Source organism: Lagopus leucura, unplaced genomic scaffold (genome assembly GCF_019238085.1).
Source record: "Lagopus leucura isolate 7727_CA_CO unplaced genomic scaffold, USGS_WTPT01 Super-Scaffold_100002, whole genome shotgun sequence".
NCBI classification, from domain to species: Eukaryota; Metazoa; Chordata; class Aves; order Galliformes; family Phasianidae; genus Lagopus; species Lagopus leucura.
Genome location: NW_024962263.1, coordinates 24,636,708 through 24,651,323, shown reverse-complemented (window position 1 = coordinate 24,651,323; position 14,616 = coordinate 24,636,708). Strand labels below are relative to the sequence as shown.

The window sequence follows — 14,616 nt, the reverse complement described above, 5'->3', positions numbered from 1 at the left end:
TGTGCCTTGAGATTATCAGTTATGGTATCATCAAAAGAAAGAAGAGTTTAGGTGTACTGGTCAACACACTACAATCCTGGAATGGCAAGGAAGAACCTCCCCAGTGTAGAGTTAGCTATTCATACTGAATGTGTAGACATGCATCTTATGTGTTCAGAGGCGTCTTTCTTTGCAGTGTGACCTGTGGCAAAAACAGTATGGCATTCAGTTTCTGTGCACTGGCATCTAACATTGACCCTTATGCCAGGAAAAAAAAAAGATTTTGTTATTAAGAAACAGTGAAAGATGATTAAAGGCGTGTAGTCAGGGAAAATTAAGGCTATGTCTCGTGGCTATGGCTGTCGCTCTCCTTTTTATTTACCTACAGATTCAGCTTTTGCTAATCATACAGTTTTACCTCATTAATAAAATTACATATACAACTTCAATTAGAACATTCTGTAAGCAGTGTTGATATACTTCAGTTATGCCCCTCTTGGGAGGGCACTGAGTAGATGTTCTCCTACTGTCCTAGCTACTAGTGTTTCTAAAATTGATCTCAGTGAAGGAGGGACATGAGTAGTTCACTCACTTTTTAAAGATGAGAAAAATACTGGAAGTGTTATTTTCTGTCAAAATTTATTAAAACATCGAGTGAATTAGAAAGCATTATAACATGAAAGCTGATTTCATCTTTGTGTTATCTTTTAGTAAACTTCCTATGCATATATATATATATATATATATATATATTTAATCTCAAATTATTGGAAGGTAAAAAGAGGAGGAGGTGATATCTGGACCTTGAGTGAAAGCTCGTATTCCATAAGGAATATAAGTTAATAGTGAGAGTGGCAGAGATGAGCTGTGTATTTTGCTCAATCTTGTACAAGTGTGACCTTTTAAATAAAGTTATTGTGCATACTTACTGCTCTGTTCCCACCTGCCAATCACTATTCCTCAATGCAAATTGCTCTGGGACAGTTTCTGATCATGGAAATAAACTGACAGCACCTTGTTCCAGTTTAAGTGGAATCACTACAATTTTTTTTTCTAGGGCATACCTTTGAATAACAATTTATTCACTTTTCTGTTGACAGTATGGAATGCTGTTGTATCAGAATTACAGAATTCCCCAGCAGAGAAAAGCCATGCTTCCACACTTTTCCACTCCAGTAGTAAGTAGTGAACTTTGTTTCCCTAATTATTCTGCTTAAAAAGATGTATTTACTTTTGCATTTTAAAAGTGGAAAATTTTACACTAAGAAATGTGAATTCAGCATTATGTAGCATATCAATGTAAAGTTCACATTTTTTATGAGTACAATTTATGTAGCTGGCTCTCCACTTATCTTAGGTTTACATTATCCACGTGAGTGAAAAATCTTGGATATGCCAGGCACTTAAGAGATGTACAGCACAGAGACATCTGGCTGTCCCTGCAGAAGCCAGCTTAGGTCTGGCAAAACACACTCCTAAATCTCATAAAAAGTGTTGGGCCAAAAGCTGACTGTTAGCTATCTAAAATTGAAGATGCTATATTTGGATCCCAGCTGGCCCTGGAAATGAGTGGGGTATGGTAATAGGGCAAGTGGGCAACCTGAACAACAGAAACTTTGGATCTTCTCCATCCCATATGGCCTATGAAGAAACACCATGTATTTTTGTGTCTGTTAATGCTTTTCAAGGGAAAGAAAATTAGCTATGTTTCCTGTGTTGTTGAAGGATAGCTTTGGAAAGTCTTCTGAAAGCAAAACATTTTGAAATGAAACTCTATCAAGTTGGTTTTTTCTTTCCCTGTTTTTTGAAACAAGTGAAAATTCCTTTTCAGAGAAGTGTATCTGAAAACTCACTAGTAGCAATGGATTTTTCGGGGCAAATAGGAAGAGTTATTGAAAATCCTGTTGAAGCACAGAGTGCTGCCATGGAAGAAGGACATGCTTGGAGGGTAGCTATTTTCTCTTCTTTTCTATTTTTTTTTTTTCATCAGTGTCTGTTGAGAGCCAAGACACAGAGTGTGCTATGATACTAGTGCAGTGCTGGTCATAGTATAGCTTAGATCCGACCTGAAACAATCACACTGCAAGCATGCAGATCTGAAAGTCAATATCCATCTTTAGCAAAACTGTCACATTCACAACAACCTTCTACCACTGCTTCTCTGTCCCCCTAGTGTCCAGAGGAAAGTTGAGGGGGAAAGCAGACTCACCAGAACTTTACTGCCAGTTTGCAAAACCAGTCTCTGAGGAGGAATATGTCAAATTAAATGCTTCCCCACATGGAAGAGTCTGGGGCTCTGACTAATGGCTTGCTCCCAGTAAGTTTAATTGCAGAATATACAAGAGGCAGAACCTCTTGCAATGAAAACTGATGTAACTTGTTTATAGTGTCTTGTGGACAGACAGCTGCAGTACAAGTTTTCCCCCATGCTCGTCTCTTAGGGAATAGGAGTCATCACTGAAGCACTAGCTAGTGCTTTATGTACGGGAGGGAAATACTGCTTGATTTACTGAGTGCCCAGTATTTTGCCTGAGCAGAAACATATCAGATTTTTCTTTTTTTTCTGTCATATTTTTTCTTTTCCTTTTTTTATTTTAAAGATACTGAGCTTTCACCATTAACATCTGGCTTGCGTTTTAAGCCAACTGAACTGAGCTGCTGCTTGTAGATTAGTTCCCTTCAAAGTTGCATTTCTTTTTCTCATCCTGGCACTAAACTTGCCGAGCCCCAAGTTTCCTGTAAATTAAATCTGTATTGCATGTGCACTAATTCTCTTCTGTTGAGGTTTTAGTCTGGATTTAATGGTAATTCATTTTCTCTATAGAAACGTAGCACAAGAATGAACATCTTGGGTAGCCAAAGTCCACTCCACCCTTCCACACTGAGTACAGGTAAATTCTGCTGTTTGTAAGCATAGTGTAAGAGGCTTTTTTGAGTAAGCAAAAGATCATTTCCTGCAAAGATAGACTGCAATCTGTTAATGTCTTTATATGAAATACTGTGTTCTATGTTTATGAGTAACTTCTGTCATTAGCATGCCTACCTATAAAGACATAATAGAAGAAAATTAGCTTTCCTTTAAGGCACGCTTAAGATTTGCTTCAATTTTAATCTTTTGAAACCCAGATTTTACAAAAATTGAGACTATATAATGTTTCCAGTAAAAAAAAAAAAAAAAAATCCAAAAGTCAGTTCTTCATTTTAAACAAGGAAGGTCAACAAGTGATTTGATAATCTTTAAAGTAGGAGTCTTCAAAATAGCGGTTATTCTGTAATGATTGCATGGAGTACAGATACCTGTAATGTGAGCCCTGAACGTCTCTTTGACATTGTAAGTTTATTAAAATAATAGCCAATTGCATATTAGTGTCCTGCATTCCTTAAGAGGGAACATAGGTATTCTGAGTTTTTATTCTGCTGAATAGAACTTAAACGTATCATTAGAAAAACAATGAAGCAATAATAAAAACATCTGAGGATAACTGCACCCTCGAAAGCACAATCTGAAGTGCTTTTCATTCTTCTAGAGTTAAAGGGACTGGGTTCGACCTTGTTAGCTCACATATTGCATTCCAAGAATTGTTCAGGTGCAGCATTTTCAAGAAATGGTGAAAGGGCAATGTATCACTACCCTGATCGTGTATCTGCAAATCCTGCAGTCCATGGAGATGCTGCCTGTGCACTTGGTTTATCATGGTTATGCAACAGCTGGTGCATCTTCTTCATAATGATTCATTTTTATACTAATCAATTAAAGACATTTCATGTTCTGCAACAAAACTATACCCACTTTTAAAATGTTTAAATAAATATCATGTGGAAGTAACTGGTACACCTTACTGTTCTTTAACCATTGTCTCTTTTCCCTCTCACCTCCAGTTATTCATAGGACACAGCATTGGTTTCATGGCAGAATCTCCAGAGAAGAATCTCACAGGATTATTAAGCAGCAGGGGCTAGTAGATGGGTAGGTATTGCTGTTGTTTGGTATTTATGATTTCATGGTAAGTACTATGGATAAGAACATAACTTCTGGTGTAAGGGCTTACAGGTTTGTGAGCACTGATGAGTACCCTGACTCTTAGCAGTCCCACTGTAACTTGCCTGAGTATTCCAAAAGCCTGAGTACATGTTTGTAGGAGTGGGTTCTAACGCTTAATCTGGAAAACATTAAGAATACACAACTTGTTGTTCTGTTGGCTGTTTTGTTTTTGTTTTTTTTTCAATAGAGGTAATCAAATTTTAGAGAATGTTAGAATTTGAAAACAATTAATTACTTTAACCTGCATTGAGGAAGTATTTCTTCAGACAAAGCTGTAATTATCCATTTGCACACACATTTGTAATCAGCTGTTTGTGCTTTTTTGCATGTATCAGAGCAGTTAATGATTATTTCTTCCTATTTATTTCTGTTATAAATGAAAGAAAGTACCTGTTCCATTTCTGTAAATTGTCTATAGCTGAGATTTTAAGAATTTTCTGAGCTTCTTTGTTTCACTTAGTTGCATGTAGCTATGGTAATTCTAGGGAAATTCCTTAAATTGGAGTTCAACAATGAATTATTTATTGGATGAGAAGAACATAGTTGTCTTCATTTCATTGATTTCACTTCCTGCAGGGTTTAGGTAGAAGTTTCCATATTGTCTTTTGAGGAGTCAAACCTTGCAACAGCATTTTCTGACTCGGGAGCATAAATAATTTTTTTTGATTCATGGCTTGTGGAGAACGAAACACGTTAGAGAAATACTGCTTGTGCACATTCATCACATTCATCAAACAGTGTTTTTAATTGTTTTTGTTTGGTTGCTTGTTTGTTTTTTGGTCAGTGTTGGTGGCCCAAAGCTATTGAGATTTGTATGAAAAAGATTTTAGCTATCAGACCAGTGAAAGCAAAAGAGCACTGCTGAAGGCGAGCACAGCTGATCTGCTGAGTTTCTGGGTCTCTCTCATAACAGAACTGCCTGGCTATTTTGGGTCCATTTTGACATGATGCATTAAGAATCTAGTAGCCCATGCTTTCTTGAGTATTCATACAATCAATGACACCTTTGAGACTGTTCAATTTCTACTCAGACAACTCAGTCACTATGGAAGGCTGAGATTAGTTAGCATTCAGTTGTAGTGAGGTCATTCACTTACAGCAAAGGAATTGTATTACCTGTGTGTTCTGGGATCTGTAGGTGACAGTTTTCAGAACAAAAAAAGTCTTGTGTGTGTTTTCCTGCTATGTGTGTTCTTGAACAAAGGAAGCTAAAAAATTAACACTGGGGAAGAATAGGGAAGGCTTCTAGTGGCTCTTGTTAACATATCCAGCGATGTAAATATGCAGGTGATGCTTCTATTCTTTGTTTCTTGAAGCTATTTGTTGAGGGTGTATCTGTATATGCAGTCATTGTTACTGCAGACAGGCTGTTTTTTTGCCAAAGAAGTGGCATAAACACCTGCAGGGTCAGTTGTGCTGAGCTCTGCATTGTACCCCCAGTTTATGATACTTTGCATTATCTGAAATAGCTAGATGAAAGGTAATTTAGAAATATCTGCAGGACCAGCTGGAGTAGGGCAGGGGCAGGTAAGATCTTTCTTGCTGAGATGAATCCCAATTTGTAAAGTCTTAGGCTCCTTTTCCACACATCTTGTCTTACTAGGAAGAAAAAGGAAAGTGAAGCATGTTTTCCCGTAGTGGCAAGACATGCCATCTCTTGGTATTGGAGTGATCCTGGTTACGATGATGCATTTTTGTGGTATTGACATTTCTCAATTGGCTCTGAGAAGCTAGGGTAAGTTCTTTCAGGTCCATAAAGTACAAGCAGTTCTTGCAACTCAGCCTTGAAAGAGCATGTTCCTGCCTTAGTGGTTAGCCATTAAGAGGGCTTGAGGCCTGCCCAACTACAGCACTTGGCCATCTCACAAGTCCACTTGTGATTAGCATTCTGGGCCTTATGCCAAAGGGATATACTTGTTTCCTGTGGCATGGAGAGGTTCTCCTACCTCAGCTCATAAATGTTAAGGAAAGGAGATGTTTTTGAGGACTTAAAATGTCTTTATACTTTTCCTTGCTAAAGTATGGACTTAACAATTGAATTAGGACTTTGTGGGTCACCTCAGAAGTGACAGTTCCATGGTGTGTGTTGTTGCTAGTTATAGTTCCTAAAGTAAGTTCTTTTCTGAGGATGCTGAAAGAAAAATAGTCTCTTGGGGGAAAATCAGTGTGTGTTTTCCCCATCCTGGATCTTACTTAACTGAGAAATCATTTTAAGAAAGTAATGATCTTTTTCTGTGGAATTGCAGCCACTTAGCTTAAATGTAATTTACTAACACTGAAATTCTGTAAACTAATGCAAGATATTGGAGAATCGGAACAAATTCTTGTATATTAAAATACAAAAGCTTCATGCATACGTAGGTCACCCCGAAAGTAATGCCTCCTATATCCATTGCTCCAGAAGTAATGGTTTCTATTTATTTCTGTGGGAAAAAGAACACAGATACAAAGAGCACAATAAAAACTATTTGATAGAGCAAATTCTCAGCTACAAAACACCACTACTAGCTAAGCATTTTCACCAGTGATGAACAAGAGCTTGCATGCTGCACTCATAAAAATCTGTGCCAGTGGAAGTGACCCACAGTTTCACAGCTGCTATGATAGTGTTGTTGCCCACACAGTTCATCTTTTTTATGCCTAAACAAATGGATATCACAGTGTGCCATACTGGGATTTCGTGGTGGGTGTGGTAGGACAGTCTAGCCAAGATGGGCAATGTGCTCCACCATCTATGAACTGCTATGGGGCCTGGTGTTACCATGTTGCAGAGGAAATGTTATCTTCTCTTGCCTGAGTCTGAAAGCTTGAGCCTTCAGCTTAGTCAGCATTATGATGCAGCAGTCAAGAGTTGATGGTTTGCTTGGGTTCCAGGAAATCCAGAAGGATTGCCCCTTTCCTATTCCAAAAGGCAGTACGCATCACTTTAGCCACCGAGGGCTGTGTCTTGAACTTTTTCTCTGATGGAGAATTCGCATGTTGCCACTCCATAAACTGCCATTTTGACTCTGGCTTGTAGTGGTGACACTATGTCTTGTCACCGGTAAAAATGTGATCCATGAAGCTGACGCCTTCAGCCTTTTATTTGTTCAGTGTCCTGACAACCTTGCACACCGTGTTCTCTCTGCCTCTGTATTTGAGTTTTTGGGAGCCCACTTGGTGTAAACTTTACAATATTCCGGTTTCCCACCATAGTTTCCAAAGCAGTTGAAGCTTATATTCAGCTCCATACACAGTTCTGTGGTTATGTTCTGGAGATTCATGCAGATTATCTTCCACATGACTGCTGCCACTGCTGAAACACATCAGTCACCATTTCACTGTGCTCACATCCACTGTTCCGTCTCCATAAATGTTCAGTAAACGTCAGTGAATGTCAGTGGGTACAGTTTCTTTTGCATGGAGGAATTCAGTGACTTAATCACTTGGCTTCATCCACACTTCCACATCAGATGCCATTCTGTCAGACTGCCCCTCTGCTGCCATCTGTTGCACGGCAGCAAAATGTAATGAAATATTGCTGGGAATGTTCAACCTCTACTGCCATACCATCACCATCTGCCTTTGACATCGTGGGCCAACATCATAAAATAGGAGGCATTACTTTCGAAGCAGCCCTCATACATAAGGGAAGAAATAATGACATGCATTCTTCACTTTTTCTTCTTCAGTTAGTCTTTCACAAGCCTGGTATAGAAATGAAAAGCAAACTGCCTGTTAAAGCAACTGAAAAAGAGTTAGGCAGCAGTGCGAAACTACTCAGTACTTCTGATTATTAATGGAGAAATGGATTATTGTATTTACTGTGTGCTTAAAAATATTCTCTCCTAGGCTATTTCTTCTCCGGGACAGCCAAAGCAATCCAAAGGCATTTGTACTTACACTTTGCCATCATCAAAAAATAAAGCATTTTCAAATTTTGCCGGTAAGTAACTTTTTTTTTTTCCTTTCAAAACTGATCATAAAAAATAAACTTTAAACAGACAGTATTGGCATTATCCAGAGAGTACTGTACTGTACACATCACTTGTACATGTACAGTACTTGACATGTACAGTATTGTCATTATCCTACTAATGGCATGAACAGGCATGTTTCCATCAGGAAATGTAATTCTTTAGAATTGTCAAATGTCTGAATCAAATTCCATCTTAACATTACTTGGAAAACTGATTTAAGTCACTGAGGTATAGAAGTAATGCAATACAACTTGTGCTCTGTGACTGGCAGCAACAGCTGCACTTGCCTCCATATCACTTAGGCAACCTTAGAATAAGTTACAGGAAGTTTTAAAAATTTTATTTGGAATTTTATTCCCTAATGTTGAGCTTTAAAAAATGTTCTATTGAGATAGTAAGAGCTGGTTGATTTTGTCTCAGCCAGAAAGAGCAGCAGAAGTTTAAGATCATGTAGACCTGCTTATTGGTCCAAACCCTCTCATCTTGTCTTGCTTGCTAATTTTGGAAACAGCCATCAATTATTTTTGTGGTATTTTTGTTTTATGTAAAAAAAAACAGTGCTGTCTCTACAACGTAGAATTACTCTGCCCACCAGCTTTCATTTTTGTGCAGAAAAGATTTCCATTTGGCTTAGCATAAATTCTTTTCTAGCATTGTGCCTGGTTTCACACAGAACTCTACATACTGGGCTTTCTGTGCAGTGCCCATCATTTATGTCACGTCACACACTTTTACTTGTCCTGTGTTTGCAACGCTTGCATCTTCTCATGTGCTAACTTGAAAAGGACGTTTTATTTCCCCAGTGTGAGGATGATGGACAGATATTTTTCAGCCTGGATGATGGGAACACCAAATTCAGTGATCTAATCCAGCTTGTTGAATTCTATCAACTAAACAAAGGAGTCTTGCCCTGCAAACTCAAACACCACTGCATCCGAGTGGCCTTATGACCTCAAATTTGACTCTCACTGAAGACTGGATTTGCTAGAAGAGTAATTGTAAGAGAACGTTGATACTGGGGAATTGGCAGATTTGTAAGTTGGTAAAAATAAATAAAAATATTAAGCACCTTGGGACTCTGAAAGGGATGGATTCGACAGGTGCCAACAGACCGACATTACTGGTTTGTCTAACACCTAAGAGTGATTGCTGCTGAGTGTCCCAGCATCCCAAAAATGGGGGGGGGGAGGGTATGTACAACCATTAGTAAATTTGAAACAAAACTGGAAACTATCTTGGCTGGGCCACTTAACAGGAACAAGTGTGAAGAGAAATCTTTGAAAAGAACTCTTGCCCTGGAATAATCTTGACAATTAAGACTAGTGTGTTTACTTTTTGTATTGATCACTTTTTTTGCACTCCTTCTTTGTTTTGGATATTGTATGCAGCCTATATTAGGAGCTGATGTGGCTTTTAAAATTCATGCAGGAGTTGGGTATTAATCTGCACCCTAAAATGTATGGAATGCTTCAGCCTAAACGGATCTAGAAGAAAATCAAGAAGTGTGTGTGTTGTGTGTCTGTGTGTGTGTGTGCGTGTGTGTCTCAAAACTTCTCTGGAGACCTGAGGTTCCATGATCTGCAGATGTCTTTGAAGAAGCAATGAGGATACAATTCTAAAAGAACATACCACCATGCGTGCACTCTCAAAACTGTTGACTTGTAGCATTATGGCTGTAGTATGTTGGTGGCATATTAGTGGCACCCAGTCATGCGAAGACTGTATTAGATTCTATGCACAAACTTTTATTATTGAAGTGGTGATTTGTTTTTTACAGCCTTTTGACTGTTCTCCTGAGGAAACCTGCTGTTACTAAATAGAATAGGACTGAATGACAATTGTATCTGAAATTTTTGTGAGAAGATTCTTCTGCAGGTAGTCTTAGTTTGGGAAAATGAAAACAAACAAACAAAAACAACAGTTTTTAGCTTTATAGCTCCTTGAATTTTTGGACTGTTTCAAAGAGCAATTTCCATACTGTAAAGATACAGTGACACAAAGCTCTCTTGGGGAATAGGGCATAGAAGAAGTATCTCCCTTCTGCTTTTTGCTATGGCCACGAAAGTTTGCATGGTGAGAAAGAACATACTGAGAATGGAAACTGATTTCACTGGGATTTGCAATTGTGAACCAGCTGCTGGCAGTACCATCCACGGAGCTAACTGGTGATTCCTGTGTCGTACACACTAATGCACACCGGTACCTACTGCAGACAAGCATATATCCTGCTTTGGTGCTGGTCTGTCATCAGAATTACTTTACTGTTAATGCTTAAATCAATTATTTAATGTTTACACAGTGATTCTTTCTGAAGATAAATCAGTACTGAAATTAAACGAGTCCCCTTTTACTCCCTTAATTGCAAAAAGCATTCTTTGAACAACACAGTCCGTGCAGGAACTGTTACTGAATTAGCTTTCCAACACTTCATGCGGTTATCCGTAGTGTGAAATATTTTAGCCTGGGAACTTTGAGAACGTAGTGCAGAATGGAGCATTCTTGAGATGGAGAACGATTTATGCAGACTCGTTCATCCTCGTTGATGTTTGCCACTGGGTTTGAAATCCTAGCCATCGGAAAGGGTAGACAAGGAAGAAAATTCCACACCTTTAGGTCTTCATGTAGTGTTGAGAATAGCTTAAGACAAACCATAACCTGCCTGAGTCATCCATATCAGCTTATAACTATGTCAATGGTATAGAAACACTGTATTTTAGTTTACAGAACACATTTAGTATTTTTTTCCATTTAATGTCTAGATATAAAAATGAAGAAACTTGATTTTGTTTTTAGTAGAAACTTTTTTTTAAATTGTACATAGTGAAACGAGTGTTCCTGCTTTCTAGACGATGTATTTTAAAACCTTGAAATTAAGCTAACTTCAGTCTGACTTCACTTTGCATGCTTCTATTTGGCCCCTATTAGGAGAAAAACGATTCTTGTATTGACTACATTACCAGTTTAATAAGACCATTTATGCTGTAGTTTTAAGTTTTTCTGTTTACATAGCTTAGTGACAGCCATGCATTTTCCCCAGTAGGCGGATAGTACTTGCAGTGTTTCATATTTATAAAAAAAGAAAAAAAGAAAAACTTGCATCTTATTTAAATTGAGAATAAAAGTTTGACTATGAATCATGATTTTTGTATGTAGATGGTTGACTTAGTATTTTGTACTTTTCCCAGCTAAAGTGAGCTGTTTTGAGAAAGTGACCACCTTCAAAGTGGCAACAATCTTACTTAAGCAGATCACTGCTTTGTCTTCTTTCTGCTGGAAAACAGTCGATACCACCTTAGTTTTCCAACAGATTCAGCTGGCTGCCAGCTCAGAATACCAAGGACTGAAGGACATTTGACTCTTATTTTTGTATTTAAATGACATGAATGTAAAGGGGATGCTCAGGGTTGTTTTGGAGCCTGTTGAATTTTTATCTTTTTGCCTGTGATTTTATTTTCTAAATAAATACTTCATGTAGCAATCTTGAATATGTTGAGAAGGAAAATGCCAAACCATTTTGGTAATGAGGTTACTAGTTAAGTTATGTTACGATAGGTGTTAAAAGTACAAAAAAACTTTTTATTTGTTAATTAATCTTGAAGAAACACGTGCCTCAGTTTAGATGTTTTGTCTTATCTTTTCTGCACTAAATACCTGACAGTTTGACCAATCAATGCACCTTTCCAGTGGCAAGACTTGCTTATCGTAAATTATATTGTCACAATGCAAGATTTAGTGACTGTAAAATGGAATAAAGTTTAAAGTTTCAGGGAATGCAAAAGGTATTAACTTAAGAGACAAAACCTTTATTCAATATGCTTTGCTTCATACTGTAAATAGCTTTTTGGCTTGTGAACCTAATTGTAATCTTTCAGGTATTTTTGTACAAATAAGGGACTGATATTCTGTTTCTTGTAATTAGAAATAAACGTTAATACAATGCTATTCATTTTATATTGGAATGAATGTCTTCTCTTGGGTGTGTCTGTGTTCACAGCTTATCTCTTGTCTTAATTCTGGGTTATTTGGGGGGGTTATCATTAAACATCTCTTAAGAAGAGCTGAAAGGAAAACAGAATAAAATGCCTCTGTTTCCACTGTTCTGTGGAAATATCTGTGTTCAGTATGTCCTGTATCTAAAGAAGTTGTGCACAACCGTTTGTTTGAAGAAAGTTATTTCACTATGTGTTACATTTGGAACGGACAAGAGGATGGCATTATATAAAAAAAAGGAATCATGGTGAACAGGTGTCCCTAAGCCTGCCCCATGGCAGAGCAGTACTGCCATCTGCATGTTACTGCAACCCACCCGCAACTGCGGCACGTGCAAAATGATGCCTGCAAATCTGGCCTGAGGTGTTTTCCTCAGCAGGTCCCTGTGCTGTCAGCACACTCCCAAGTACAGCATTAATCTGGGTCAGAGGTGGGAATATGTAAGAGTTGAAATAATTGTTGTGCCTGATAGGAGGTTTGTGCTGGTGTCACATTAGTTACAGGAAATGGACAGTATCTGACATGATCAGGCAATGTCTGAACCCCCGTGAAGCCTTTTAGCATGAAGTTCACCTTGCAAAATACTGAAAAAATGCGTTTGAACCTACGAGTAAACTGAAATCAGACAAGTGCTTTGCAGCCTTTAACTGCAGCACTTTCATCCTGATGCATGCACAGAAGCATAAAATTCTGTTTAAAACCAAATGGCTACTTCAGCCTTGCACCTGCAAAGAAGACCACCACCAGAGGAACCATTTCCCACCAAGAAAGTTGAACTACAGACAACTTCAGACTTAAGTCACTGCTAATTTAGTTACTCTTTAATCTGGTTTGTCAGTGACCACCTTGCATATTGCTTTGTGATTCAGTCATTGATTGTCTGACATCTTGGAAACTTCACAGCAGTTGGAGAAGAGATGGTCCTTTGAATATCCCAATAATTTGGGATTAATCTCAATATTCTCAAATATTATGCCTTTCTTCCTTTAATTAGGATTTGAGAACCTAATATAACCACAAGAACCATATGGTTTTCATTACATATTGTGGGTAGTCACATCTGAGACCTCAAAATAAATCAGTTTGTACAACACTAATCTTGCAAACTCACAGCTGAAGATGTTCTGCTCTAATTGCTCGTCATTTCAAACAGGTGAGAGCAGATGTTTTTACTTTATCAGAAGTTGCTAAGCTGTGCCTAACAGGGTCCTACAACACTTCTTGATTTGTCAGGTTGAATGGTTTTAATCAGGTGTTTGCCACGTGCTGGCTGCAGGGTTCAGGTGCCTCAAGTTCCTAACAGGAAGGCGAAAGTATGAACAAAGCAGGCAGCTCTGAGTCAAGGTGCACCCTGGGTTTATGGACTCCAGTGCTGAGCCAAGATGCAGGCAGAAGTGTAACTCTTGAGAAAAGGGGAGCTCAGAAGAGCTAAAGAGGGAGAGGAGATGGAAGGAGTGGCTGACACAGCAGAAAGCTGTGCTGCCATTCAGCGAGATCTGAACAGCCTGACGAGCAGAGTTTAGTGACACCTGAGGAGGAATAAGAGCGTGCATCAGTACAGGTGAGGGAACGACCTGCTGGAGAGAAGCTCTGTGTGGAACGGCCTCGGTGTCCCGGTGGGCAACGGGGTGGCTGTGAGCCAGCAGTGCGCCTTGTGGCCAGTGGGATCCTGGGCTGCCTTCCGAACAGCGCGGCCCGCAGGTCAAGGGAGGTGATGCTCCCCCTCTCCCCTGCCCTGGTGAGGCCACATCTGGAGTACCGTGTCCTGGGGAGCATCTCCCTCATGGGGAAAGGGTGGGAGGGCTGGGCCTGTTCAGCCTGGAGAAGGCTGAGGGGGGATCTTATCACCGCTTGTAAATATCTAATGCACAGTAGTCGAGTGGGTGGGGTCAGGCTCTTTTTGCTGGTGCCTACAGCCAGGATTAAGGGGCAACGGGCACAATGAGGAACAGAGGAAATTCCATGCGAACACGAGGGAATGTTTCTTGACTGTGTGGCTATCAGAGCAGTGAACCAGGCTGGACGCTTTCCTGGGTAGCCCACCACAGGGAACCTGCTTTAACAGGTACTCGGCACGGAGCGGACGCATTCCGCGCTGCAGCAAGGAATCGCCTCGGCTTGACGGGTGGCCCTATCAGAGAACACAGCCGGCCGCCATTGTCCTCCGCGCGGCAGCAGTGAACTGACGCCGAGGCGGCGGAGCCAGGACCAGCCAGAAGCAGCGGGGGACCGCCCCTGCGTGTATAACCTGCTGCGGGGCGCAGCGAGCAGGGCGAGCTTACAGGGCACGAGACGGCAGTGGGCTGGGCAGAGAAGCGGGGAGGCACGGCAGCGTGCAGGGGGCCTGGAATCTCTGCCCACTAGTAGAACTGCCTGCCTCCCGGACAACGTATCTCACCGTGGTGTCCACCAGGTGGAAAAGCCTGGGGAGAAATACAGTGGTGACTGAGAGCCCCTGCCTGAAAAAGTGGAAGTTCAAGTCTGTAGCTGCAGCAAGTGACTGAGTCCGTTGGTGCAAGAGAAGGCAGGAGGGAAGGCAAGCAGCCTGAAGTGCAAGCAGGTGGATGATGTGCTCCATATGGTGGCTGCACTCCAGGAGGAGGTTGAGAGGTTCAGGAGTATCAGAAAGCGTGAGCGGGAGGCAGG

The 14,616-nt window shown here is 40.1% G+C and overlaps 1 protein-coding gene across 3 annotated transcripts in view; it reads left to right on the top strand.

Annotated features, from left to right (window-relative positions):
• The window catches only part of GRB10 (growth factor receptor bound protein 10), a 147,029-nt gene extending 134,970 nt beyond the window's left edge, over positions 1–12,059 (top strand). For all 3 annotated transcript variants that reach the window (XM_042868982.1, XM_042868983.1, XM_042868981.1), the window contains 6 exons: positions 1,080–1,157; positions 1,811–1,927; positions 2,804–2,870; positions 3,859–3,946; positions 7,853–7,946; positions 8,784–12,059. In XM_042868982.1, coding sequence (XP_042724916.1) covers positions 1,080–1,157; positions 1,811–1,927; positions 2,804–2,870; positions 3,859–3,946; positions 7,853–7,946; positions 8,784–8,930 — 591 coding nt within the window. In that variant the 3' untranslated portion in view covers positions 8,931–12,059. The remainder of the gene's footprint in view (positions 1–1,079; positions 1,158–1,810; positions 1,928–2,803; positions 2,871–3,858; positions 3,947–7,852; positions 7,947–8,783) is intronic.
• Positions 12,060–14,616: the final 2,557 nt, after the last annotated feature.